This window comes from Balaenoptera musculus, chromosome 9, assembly GCF_009873245.2.
Source record: "Balaenoptera musculus isolate JJ_BM4_2016_0621 chromosome 9, mBalMus1.pri.v3, whole genome shotgun sequence".
NCBI classification, from domain to species: domain Eukaryota; kingdom Metazoa; phylum Chordata; class Mammalia; order Artiodactyla; family Balaenopteridae; genus Balaenoptera; species Balaenoptera musculus.
In genome coordinates, this window is record NC_045793.1 from 34,433,680 (window position 1) to 34,447,314 (window position 13,635).

At 38.7% G+C, this 13,635-nt stretch overlaps 1 protein-coding gene across 2 annotated transcripts in view; it reads right to left on the minus strand.

Moving 5' to 3' along the window:
• TES (testin LIM domain protein) overlaps positions 1–13,635 on the minus strand; it is a 45,214-nt gene that overhangs the window by 18,225 nt on the left and 13,354 nt on the right. For both annotated transcript variants that reach the window (XM_036862902.1, XM_036862901.1), the window contains one exon: positions 2,820–2,905. In XM_036862902.1, coding sequence (XP_036718797.1) covers positions 2,820–2,905 — 86 coding nt within the window. The remainder of the gene's footprint in view (positions 1–2,819; positions 2,906–13,635) is intronic.

Sequence of the window (13,635 nt, forward strand, 5' to 3'; positions counted from 1 at the left end):
AAGAGGGTGCTATGGACTGAACTGTGTCCCTCCCCAAATTCCTATGTTGAAGCTGTAACCCCCGATGTGACTGTATTGGGAGACAGAGCTTTTAGGAAGTAAAGTTAAATGAGATCATAAGGGTGGGGTCCTAATCTGATACGACTGGTGGCCATATAACAAGAGGAAGAGAGAGATCTTTCTCTCTCTCTATGTACACACACAGAGAAAAGGACATGTGAGGACACAGTCACAAGGTGGCCATCTACAAACCAGGAAGTGGTTCTGGTGAGGATGCTTTGATCAACCATGCTGATGCTTTGATCTTGGACTTCTAGCCTCCAGAACTGTAAGACAATAAACTTCTGCTGTTTAAGCCACCAGTCTATGGTATTTTGCTATAGAAGCCTGAGCTGACTAATACAAGGAGCAAAGAAGACTTCTCAGAGATAGTGCTTGGGCTAAGACTTGAAGAGAACAGGAAGGACTTTTTGTTTCCAGGTGGTGAGATGTAGGGTCTTTCCAGGCAAAGGGAACATGAGACAAGGCACAGAAATTTCAGAAAACAGCACGTGTCCAAGTAGTTGAAGCACAGGTACCTGAAATGGGAGGGGAAGCTGGAACAGTAGCAGAGGCCAGATATTGAGGTTTAACATCAAAGGCCAAAGACTTTGCTTAAAGGATCAACTCCAGTGGGAAGACACTGAAGGTTCTTAAGCTATTGGGAAGTACATAATAGTATCCATTTTCAAAAGACCATTCTTGTGGCTGCATAGATGGCCAGACTGATAACAGTGAAGAATAATTAGGCTCTGATTTTCACAATGTGCTCCATGAGGCCCTAAGGGTCTCAGAAGTCAAGGGTCACCGTGAAGATGGAGGAGGAAGCTAAGTGGACAGGATCCTGAGACCCCATGTCCACTTCAGTCCCAGCCCTGAAGTTCTGTGGCCCTGGACCAGACCTGGAATCTTTGTTACACTCAGGGCAACCAGCCTTAGAAAGTCTGTAAAAGTCTTCAAAGACTGTACTGAAAATGGCTCATCTGGAGGTAAAGGCACTTACCCTCAAGCCTTCCAGTTGTGGTGAAAAGGTCAAGGAATTATGAAAAATTCTGAGAAATGTGTCTGGACTCATGCCAGGAATAAGATAGCACTACTAAATAACACCATTTGGACAGACTATATAAACCCAAGTTAGATTGGAGGCCATGACAAAGCCCTAGTCTTTTATGGCTCTTAGAAGATTCTCAGACAATACCCAGGTAAGGAGATGAGATTGTGTGGAAAAATTAAAATAAATAAGTGATTTTCATGTCATAGATACCTGTTCTTATCTGACATTTTTATCTGAAAATATCAGATGATAGTTATCTATAATACAAAAATAACATAGAGCAAATAAGAACTACTATAAACTAACCTGCTTTAGAGAAAAGATGCCATCACTTAGGAATGAGCTTTAAAAATCTCATCAGCAGTTTTTGGCAAATGTATAGTCAAACTAAAAAGAGTATATTTCAAGACTGTGAAGCAAGCACTGTGCCCAGCAGAGGGCAGTGCAGCTCTCCACAAAACTCACTGAGTACAAATGAGAGTCGCGCTCACATTAGGAGCTGAAATATTCTAATCCATGAAAACTATTTTGTGTCTAGTGACTTTACCTTTCTAAAACGTGACAGACATATTGACAAACTGCTATGTCCCTTGAAGAGGTAGCACAAGGAAGAGCTATTAAAGTCTTGTAATTTTAAATTCCCTGGAACATATTAGCTCCTTCCAGATAAAGAACTGTATCATCATTTGGGGAGGGCTAAGGTTTCCTTTGCCTTCACTATTTAAAACAACTGTCTTTGTTTCCTAAAACTTACTAAATAAATGAGCTTTTAAAAGAGCCTAATATCCCAAATTTTATTTTACATTCTCCTTTAACTTATACTGTATACAACCTCAATAGCTGAGGACATTTTTTATTCTAGAGCGTTTCCTATGGAAATACGCAGTACAAAAGTGGTTCTCAAGTAAGATTCATTCCAACAGGCAGCTTCCATCCTAATAATGTATGGTTGATCGTTTTAATTTTTTTCTTCTAGCAATATTGTGCTAATTCTAACTTTGAACAGACTTATAAACTACCATTACGGTCTTGACAGCCACAGATGAACATTTATGTTCTTCAAAAGAACAGGTTTAAAATACCAATTTTAGGTTTATATGATGTATGATAATACTTTTTAAAAAACATGCAAGTAAGAGCTATAAAAAATACACATTTTTGATCCACTAACATTCATCCTCCACATATATAGGCACTTGATTCAAACCAAAACAATGGCGATGAATTATTATTTTTTTAAACTCGTGTTTCAAAGTTTTTCAGTAGTAAATTTACAGCTGAAAATTTTGAAAAGACCTAGATTCAAGTCCATTTCCTGAGAACTAGGACATGACTGCTCAATTCATCATATTTATTGTTTATCGCAAATATACAGATGAGATGTGCAGTTATACATTTTTAACAAAAGAATAACAAATTAATAAATAGTCCTTCAAGATTACCACAAACTTATTTGCCACTCAGAAAAGAGACGTATTCAGTATTTCAATCTCATAGGAAAACTGAAGAACAGCAAATAAATCAAACAATTCTAAATATAGTTACTATGGCCCAATTAGCTTGAATAATGATGGGAAGTCAGAATAGCTTTACTTCTTAGAAAAGAATATAACAGATCCACAACTTAGCAACCATGCTGGGTAGCCTGTAAGCGATCTCTGCTGTCTGAGGAAGCAGTGACAAAAAGCAGGAATTACTATTGTGGTTGTGGTTTTCAAAACGTTACCTCCAGAAGTGCAGTTCGAACCCCTCACATTTTCCTTTGCATTTTAAACAGGGGGCTCCAAATCCTTGCTCATGTCCTAAGCCCATCTGTTAAAGAGAAAACAACGTGAACCTGTTATTACATTTTTTAAAAAAATCTAAAAAAATTCAATAAATTACACCTTTAATTCCATTTACCACTCCTGTTGATATAACTTGCAAATAAATCTTTTATGAGTGTCACATTGTTTAGTCAGTGATGACACCCAGGTATACTAAATGGAGATTCCAAGTACACACACAACATACTTTGTATTCTTATTGCTTTTTTTCATGAATAGATAAACATTAGAATACAACTACATAGAAGACTACAAATATTGCAAGTGACAAAAAGTCATGAATTTATCTCTTGTGGCCACTTCATGCCCTGTATACAATAGATACAGGGAGCAGTCAGAGGAGCCAGAGCTCGGAAAGCAAGCCTAGCCCCAAATGACATATTTTTTGGCAAACACGGAATATGCAAATGATTTAGGGAAATACAATTTAATATTATTATTTTATTTTTTGATAAATATTATAATAATAATAATAATAGCAACAACAAACATATTGAATGCCAGGAATAGAGATAAAGTACTTATCTCATTGAAATCTTACAGAACCTCATAAAATGCTTATAAAGTAGGCAATATTGTTCTCCATCTTAGAGATGACAACTGAAATTCAGAGAGGCTGTAGAGCTTGCTTAAGATCAAAATGTTAATAAATGGTAGAGAAGAGATCTGACTCCAGGTCTACCTGATTCCAAGGTCTGTGCTCTTATGCCTGAGGTAGGGGTGGAGGGGTTGTACTACTGTCCTTATTACAGCAAACTATTTCCCTTTCCCGTATTAAACAATAACCCTCTGGAACTCCTGAGACATGACTTAATAAGCAGAAGAGGGGGGTGCAGATGAGGGAAGGACACAAGAAGGCAATGGAACCTCTTTTACCCAACTATTGATACTAGAGTAAAAAAAGATTGACTGGCTTTGTTGCTTCAGCACATCAGCAAATCACGAGTGCCTCAATTATTCTGTAGTTTAAATATCACATCAGTGACTGCTGACAAATTTGTTACTGCCTAGTGTCTGGCGTAAGAGTTCAAGCCAGATGAGAGATTTATTTCAGTGGCTCCCTGTTGTAGCTTTACCAAGTTGTGTTTCTCACTGTGCAATCAAAACCACATTGTAACTTGTTCCTTGAAAGATCAGCTGGACCATGCCCTGAAGTTTAAATGAAGCCCTTCCATTTTTCCCTGAAGAAAATGACCACATCCTCTTACGATAACTAAGGGCATATTCAAAACCAGCTGGTCCACTCAGCTGCTTAGGAGAACCTACAATATTTTAAAGGTATACCCTCTCAAGAATACTTTCTAAAGGGGATAAAAATCCGTCCAGCATTAACTAAACTTTGTCACCTTTGCCATGTCTCCATTACCAATTTTCAAAAGATTTAAAATTCTCTAAATTGTATACTTTAACACTAGACACTTTTTTTGGAAAGAATCAAATTATTTCCTTGTCACTGATCATTATAGTTCACAGTACGGAAATAAAGTGGGTTACGCAAAAGACAGAGAATCTAGCTATTTTAGTTTTCTGGTCTTTTGCAAGGAACATAATTAAAGAGTTTTCTCCATTACGATATCCACAGTAAAATGAACAGCAAATCTAAAAAGAGGTCAATTCTTTTTCAAGCCCTTTCTAGTTTTCCATTACAGGAGACGTAACAATCCTGAATCCTCCTGGTATATGGATTTGCCTCGTACTGTGTTTCATGCATCTCCTGCTAAACTCTGATCCCAAATGAAAATTAAGATTACATTATTAAGGCTTAATCACATAGCTTAGCTTAAATCAGCTGCTTCAAACTCTCTTGTATATAATTCACAGTAAGAAATACATTTTATCCCATGAAAGAGAACATGCAGACATACACAAACTTATATGTAAGTGTGTATAAAATCCTGAAACAAAGATTTACTGGCTAATATATTAATGGAGAACTAAGTATGCTTCTGCCTCTAAGTTAAATGGCCACCTAAACAAATTCTTGCCTGCCTTCCAATCTAAATCATCTGGTCTGAGCAACACTGGCCTTAATAAACTACCAGGAACATACTGGACCAATACCATCTCATTCTGCATTTCTGAATGAAACTCGGAAGCTCAGCTAATATAACTAGAACCTCAGTTAGTCAGCAGAGATTTTACACTAAGGCCTCAGTGTAGCTCATTGCTGATTTACAAAGTCAGCCTTGGAAAGGGGCAAGTTGTTTCTTTCCTACCTGCTTTTCAATCTTCTTAAAATGGTTATCAGTTTGTTTATTAGAATTATTAGAACTGGTGGTGTCTCACGAACATCTACTCTTTTAAAGTGCCCCACATATTCTTAGTGCGGGACAGGCCTAGGCGTCCCCCTGGTGTAAGAGATCAGGAAACTAAAATTCAGAGGAGAGATGATTTGCTCCTGGTGGTACAGCTAGTCAACAGCAAGCTAACCTAAAACCCAGTGTCTGACTTGTGCTGCACTGTGCTAGTGCTGCTGGGGCAGACTCTACAGGGTGTCCAGTGAGAGCCCTTCCATTTTCTAAAAAGATTCCCTGCTTCATTTCTGCTTCAAGGAAAAGAACGACAAGCCCCAAGCCTCCTGCAACACCTCTCAATGGAGATGACTTTGAGACCTCTATAAAGAGAAGCCTTGAATCAGGCAGGGAGGTTGGGAAAGCTCTTTTGAACAAGTGATAGCTGAACTGAGCTGGAAAGGATGAGCAACATCTAACTCAGTAAAGAGGAGGAGGAAGTACGTTCAAGGCAGAGGGGACACCATATTTGAAGCCTGTGACAGAAGAGGGATGGTTAGAGCTGAGGACATCTTAGAGTACTTGAGAGGTGATACGGCCAGCCTTGCAGCAGGCCAAGTAGGGTTCTCTCTCTTTTTTTTCCTTTTCCTGAGGAAGAAATAAATCTCCTGAACAATTTGGTACGGTGTCTTAGGCCACCAGATTTAACAGAGAAGACATTCCCAGAGAAAGGATGATACTCTAAGGAGGAAGCTTTAGAGGAAAGCCATGCAGGCAATGGGGGTGGGGTGGAGAATGGGGGGAGGGGGGCAAGAGCCCCTCTTAAGTTCTGCTGGCCAAACCTCAGGGTTAGGGAGACCCACGGAAATAAAGTGCGTTATGCAAAAGACAAGAGAATCTAGCTATTTTAGTTTTCAGGAGACCCGCCTCTGAGAAAAGCAGTAATTTGAGAAAAGGGCTCTGCAGTCTGCCCTGGAAAGCTCAGAAAGCACTGCTCCAATGTTCTTCCACCCCTGCCGGCCGGCCTGCCTGGAAGGTCAACTTAATCTCCATACAGGCTCTTTCCTGCAATTTGGGTTTGTGACCACCTTAAGAACATGTCCCTTCCCACCTTCCCAAACACACACACTTTGCTCTTCCCCCAGGGCCCAGACATAAGGAGTGAGGGGACTCTCAAAAATCACAAAGAGACAACAAGTAAATGAAAGAGAGTGGAATGAGGTCATGGCAATATGATACACTCTCTCCTGCTATAACCCAAAGGAAGCAGTTCTAATTAAAAAACAACACTCAAACCAAAAAAGCACCTAGTTTTCAAAACCACTGTTAGCAGCTAAAGTGATTAGAGAGTTTCAGACTGGCAATGAATTTACTCTCTTTAAGGGAATTTTATTAAATTTCCCCTGTAAATGAAGCTATAAAAACTCAACCTCCTTGACACCCAGCATTGAAGATCTCTAACTTATGCCACTTACTGGGTGGATACGTCTTCCATAATCTTACCCTTTTTATCAACCTCAGTTAGGATACAAAAGCACAAAGCCACTCAGACAACAAAGATCTGTGGTTCACACTCCAGCATTTTCCCTGTTCGTCGATGTGCCTAGTTCCAGGCTAAATTATAATCCAGAGTGCAATGTATTCTCTAATCCTGTTCAATCCAATTTAGATGATAAAATTGCACCCCAGCAGACACATCCCTACTGGTGTGAGGCAACTTTCTTCTGCTTTTGTTCCCACGCCAATTTAGGCATCCAGGCATCTGCTACCCTCCCTTTAACCAGTCAAACATATATCAAATGAAGTAAAATGTACTGATTTTACTCTGTAGTAAAATGAGTTTCAGAGCCAGAGCTGCCCTAGGCACAGTTTCTCAAGACCTATTCTGAGACCTTTTGGGCAGAGGTCACAGGAGCTGGGATTCCCCAACTCTTCCTAGTCTCAGTTTGAGGGTCTGGAACCCCATCTGTCCTAGGGGCTCAGCCAATTTCTCTTCCTCCTTACTCTGTGTTCAGGATTCCCTTAAGTCCAGGATCCAGAATTCTTCTCACTATACCTTGTCCTTCCCTCTACCCGCAGCACAGACTGCATCCTTTGGTCAGGGTCCTTCTCCTTTCCTCAAGAGCCATGGCTGTTACTCTTAGACATCCGGATCTCACCGGTTAGTTTCTGCCCAGGTTTCTGGGCTGGAGAATTGTTGGTGAGGGATGAGAACAGGGAAGGTGTTATTTAACGATACCCATGGTGTGTGGGAGGGGGTGGTAGAGAGGAAGAGGAGTCCAGAAAGTATTAGCTCCTCAGCTAAGGCAGCCTGGCTGCTTAGAACGTGAAGTTCAGATCCTTGGAGTAATGTAAACACCAATATATGTGTGCTCATATGTCATATGTCACGAGAATTAGCTACACCAGGTATTAAGGAAATGAGCAAGAATTCCATGGCTAAACAGTGAAAATGTAGAAAGGGCACTGGAAGAGAGTCAGGAAAACTGTGATCTGGTCCCAAGGTATTATATCACTGCCAAGTCCAGTGATTTTAGAAGTCATTTTTCTTCTTTAGGCTTCATCTAGGTAATGAAGGAATTGAACTAGATCAATTCCAAGACACCTTTTAATTCTAAAATTATGACTGAAAATCATGTTTCAGATTAACTTCATCTTAGTTGTTATTCAGCATGGTCATCTCCTCAACATTTAAACATTAAATAGAAAACAATTATTTGAGAAAGCTAATATATTATTGGTTCTTGCAGGTCAGAATCATTTGGAATTCAGCTTGGAACAGTAGTTTATAAAGTACACATAGGAAACAAAAAATTTACGTTCTGAGGGATAAGACACAGTTCTGTTGTACATAATTATTTCAACAGCAAATGTGATATAGCATTCCCTGCAGAGTCAATGCTTGGTGCCTGAAAACACATGTTTTTCATAAGCACACAAGTCCCAAAGCTGTCTGTCTACTTCATATAATTTTAGTAACGCATTCTGGCCAGCATCAATCCAGGGTTATGACAGATTAATTTTTCTTCTTCGGTGTCCAAGAAAACAGGTCCTTTGGATTGACTATATTTGGAAAAACTACAGTCACGCTTTAGGAATACCTATCAAGGTCCTTTGAAAAAATAAAAATGACGTATAATATTTATTCTGAAATACTAGTCATAGACAAATAAGACTTTTAAAATATCCTTAATTATAGGATCCAGATACTGAGCTTATAGCACTATGATCTGTGCCTCCAAACATCCATCATCTCCTGCTTGTTTTAGAGTAAGAAATGGGAATGGGTTCAATTTCTCCATATTCATAATTTCAGGCAACCAGATAGGTTGGCAACATTTCAAGTGACCCTTATGACCCAGGAAAGGGTACTGCATGTCAGATACTTTAAAGAAAGAGGAAAGAAGAGTAGAGAACATCTGGTATTTCAAACACAGTCTGAGTTGATCTGGATACAATTTGGGTCTGGAAGATATTATTCAGTATTCATGGTGAGATCATCTGATTCATGCTGTTTTCATAACCAAATTTCCCTCTGGAGCAAAAAATCATATGTGGTTACTAAACAAGCAAGTGTTACTAAGACTTCTTTAATCATCTTGGAATGAAGCTGACCAAGGTAGATTATATGAAATACACATATATTCTCTCTCTCTGTACATGTGCATCTCTATTCATCTACCTATACATATATATGTATACATGCATTCATATTACACTCTTAGGCATTTTAGAGCTTGTTCACACGAATGAATATTCTGGACAAAGGAACTGCATTTCTAAGTAAATAATTCCTCTCAGCACGTGGCTCTTTTAGAAACCTGGTATAATCTGTGAAGTTCCCCCCACCCAAACCCAAATCGATATGTTTTCATTAATCTCTGACATAAGATTTTAAACAGTTTTAGATTTTTAGCTCAATGCCTGTCTCACATTATCTACTAAGATTTTCCGTAACCACCCCCCATAGAAAAAAAAAAAAAGGTTAGGTTGCATAGAAAACCAGACTTAAATGTAAAAAGAGAGGCATCCTTTAACTTCTATAGTTTGCCAAGTGTTTTAGGTGAGAGCACTTTATAGGTGAGAATAATTTATTGTGATTAAGAGCCACGATTAATTATTCCTACTAAAATTGCTGTTATCTTTTCCTTTGCTCATAAGAACGAAAACTTCCCATCTCTCACTTACTCAAGTCTGAAATACATCAGAACAAGAATGAAGAAAAAGTCGTTACCTAGTCACCCAAACTCGGGCCGGGAGGCCTTCTTTATCCTTGTCTAAGCCATGCTTTTTACGTCCCTGTCTTTTCTGGTCTCTTCTCTAAAACCTACACAGTTTCCTCCTTCATCTCCACTCCACAGTTCGTGTTCAAACTTCTTATCACATCAACCTGGGAACATACTCTCCAAACTAATCACTCCTTTCATATAATGTCATAGTGCTGCTCCCAAAATTATTTTAATAAAACCCAAAGATGATAATAACATTCCCCTTGTTAGATATTTTTAATGAGTGCAGTGAATTTCACATGTCTTAGCCTGGCAGAGAAAAGCCTTTTCAACCTGGCACCACCCTCGCTCCTACAGCTCCCTTCCTCACACCTCTCCCCTCCAGCCATGCTCTGCTTCTAGACAAGCTTTTTCCTTGCCTGGATCTCATTCCTCTTCTCCTCCATCTGGTAAAATGCTACTCTCTATACACCCAGTTCAAACAGCAGTTACTCCGTGATACCTTCCTTGAACTATCCTCAGCGAAGTTCTTCTGAATTCCTATTGGTCTTGGTTCAAATTCTACTATTTAGTCCTTTTTTCTATACTATGACATCCATTTACCCCACTAGACTGTGAGTTTCTTGTTCATATTTGAATTCCTGACGCCTGCTACACAGCCTGAGATTTATAGAAATGCCAAAAAGTGTTATCTGTTTATTTAATACTTGTTTTAATTATCAAATGATCTATGACATAGCACCTTTACCCCAAGGAATTCCCATTGCTTTTCACAAGAAAAATAACAAATAAAAAAATTTTTAAAAAAGGGCTCTGGCGGGCTTCCCTGGTGGCGCAGTGGTTGAGAATCTGCCTGCCAATGCAGGGGACACGGGTTCGAGCCCTGGTCTGGGAAGATCCCACATGCCGCGGAGCAACTAGGCCCGTGAGCCACAGTTACTGAGCCTGCGCGTCTGGAGCCTGTGCTCCGCAACAAGAGAGGCCGCGATTGTGAGAGGCCCGCGCACCGCGATGAGCGGCCCCCACTTGCCGCAACTAGAGAAAGCCCTCGCACAGAAACGAAGACCCAACACAGCCATACATACATACATACATACATAAATAAACCCAAAGTTTAAAAAAAAAAAAAAAAAGGGCTCTGCCACGGGTGATGGTGATAATAAGAGCAATGGCAAATATTTATTGAGCAATTATATTGTCAGGCATGGTTATAAGATTTTTACATGGATCATCTCATTTTATACTCATAACAATTCTATGAAAACTATTAATTATTATCTGCATTTCATCCAGATGAAGAAACTAAAGCAGAAAATTGTTAACGGGCCCAAGGTCAGTTGCATTGCAGGATGCCTGTTCTTAACCTCCAGTGCCTAAACATAGGTCATGAACATGGAAAGACCCTGGGTTAGATAAATATTTAGTAATTAATTTTTTAAAAATAGAAAGAAATATAATTTTAACTTGAGATCAAAATATTATAGCCAAGAATAAAATACTCAATGAAGGGTCTTTAGTTTTCAAGACCACTTATTCAGAAGTGGGAATAAAACTCTTCATAGCAGATTCTAGGATTCATTTCCACATCCATTCAGCTTTTCAGCGCACGAAGTACAAAGCCAGAGCCCTACATGAATTTGTATCATAAAATCCACTGTGAGACAAATGGACTGACACCTTTTTGTTCACACATAGTAGTAAATCATCACTAACAAATCATTGTGATAGGAAAGAAAAGGAAACAAGTGATCTTTCAGTCTAAATAGTTTATAATAAATTCTATTCTGGAGGTATTGGGTCAATCTTCCTGGAACTTTAACAAATTAAATAGATAAATCCCACCCAGTCTTCCCCTACATTTCTTAGGTCAGTATCAGTATTAGGTAAGTGATACAAGGGCTGTAACCAAGGCAATCTGCCTACTTCGATCTGGGATGTCAAATTGCAGCAGATTACCTAAGACATCCATACAACTTCAGTAAATATGGTAACGTTTTTGACGAAGATCAGAAGTAGATCCTGCTGCTTTTTTCTAGGAAACAATAATGAATTTTACTTTTGGTAGGATACCTTGAAGCGATTCTAATTATGCTTTTTATTAATGAGCACTGGTAGTTGTGAAGGTGGAAGTGGTAGTAAAAATACCTCAACCACCATTTGTTAAGATGTTAATACCTACCAGGCACAATACATACATCACCTTATGTAACTCTCAAGACAACCTGTGGGAAAGTGTTATCACTCCTATTTCACAAATAAAGACACTGAGACTTGGGGAGATTAAGAAATTTGTCTAAGATTGCCCAGCTATCTTGTCGGCAATATGCCAAGTGCAGAGCTGAGATTTGAATCTTGGCATTTCTAACTGTAAATCCTGAGCTCTTGACTACAAAGTCACCACTTCTTTCCTCCAAAATGAGACTTTGAAGATAAGTAATAATTTAAATGAGTAATATGCCTCATCTGTAACTTCTGTAGAACAATAGATTTTGATCTGAAAGACTGCTTATTCGTCACCAGCCAGAAGCTCTCCTTCCTAGACAAACCTGAGACTGATTATAAGAAACCTGAGTGTCAGCTGCACTAACACTGAATGCCCTGAGGTGATTAATCACACACACAAGAGGGCCCTCAAAAGAATGGGTCAGGAGTCAAGGAAAATATCCAGGGTCCTGATGCAAAATAGGTCTCTTCCAATGTTATAGCAAGAGAAAAAATGTTTTAAAAGAAACAACGGAATACAAATGAACAAATTGAATCTCAGAGTTGAAAGATCTTTATTCAAAACATGGAGACATCACTAGTACTGAAAATTACTTACTACATTATATAAACGAATCCATACATTTATGCAGTGTCCAGCAGTTATATAATGAGGCAAAAACTGCAATAATTCTTTTCATTTTTTCTTTCAAATCACTAAATTCCTAGATTTATAATGGAAAACCTCTGCATTAATTGCAAATTACCCTAAAACTTAGGGGCCGAAAATAACAAATATTTGTCATCTCATAGCTTTCTGTGTGTCAGGCAGGTGGGAGTGACTTACCTAGGTGGGCTGGCTCAGGGCCTCTTGCAAGGTTGCAATCAGGGGTTAGCTAGGGCTGCAGTCATCTCAAGGCTCGACTGGAAGGAGATCCACTTTTAAGCTCTCTCACATTGGTACCTATGACATGGCAGCTGGTTTTCCCAGGGGCAAGTGATCCCACAGAGAGTGAGACTACCCAAGACAGAAGCTGTAGTCTTTAATCTTGAAAGGGATATACCATCACATCTGCCATGTTATATTCCTTGGCAGCAATTGACCAGGTACAGCCCACACTCAAGGGAAGGGGAATATACAAGAGTATGAATTCCAGTAGGTGGGGATCAATGGGGGCCACCTTAGAGACTGTCTACCACAGCCTCTATTCTGTTTTGATTTTAAATACTAAGCGATTTGTGATGACAGACTTTACAAAGGGAGAGGATATAGGGTGTGCTTATCTACCACCCCTGACTTTATTTTTTTCCATTTCAAATATTTAAATGTGTCTTCACCCCAACGGGCACAGTAAAACAAAACTTTGCTCATTCCTTTATAAATTCTCTTATTCACCTCAATTTAACTGTTCACTCAGTCAAGATCAGGGAACAGTCTTCCAGAAGGCAGGGTAGAATATGATTTTTAGTCTCTAAGTCTTATTCTCTAACCATCTCAATGTATATACATACACACTTGTGTGCACACATACTTGTGTTTTAGAACACAGTCACAAACCAGAATACAAAATATCAGGTTTGACTAGCAAGAAATTTCTAGAAATATATTTAAGAGAAAAATTTCACAATTTTTATATGTCATAGTCCTTAATGAATAGAGAATAAAACTGGAAAAAGACTGATATAAACCTTATTCTATTACATAACTCTTCTGGTGATGGAAAGTAAAGGAAAAAGTATATAGCACTTCTTTGTGATATCAGAATGTAAATTACTTGATTCAAATTAGGTAGTATTTATAGTCACCAGTTCATAACTAACTTCTCAGTACTGTATACTTTTTTGAAACCTAATGTATCCTCACCGTATTATTAGGGACAAAATAATTTAGATTTTTTTAAAGAGATTGCACTTATTTTAGGTAGCAAATTATAAAAAGAAATGTATTGTGTCTGTTCAGTTTATGCTGGCTCCTTATAAACATTTTTCAAACTGACTACTATCAAATAATTTTTAAACTCTTACGTAAAGGCAGTCACTTGAGATGTTCACCA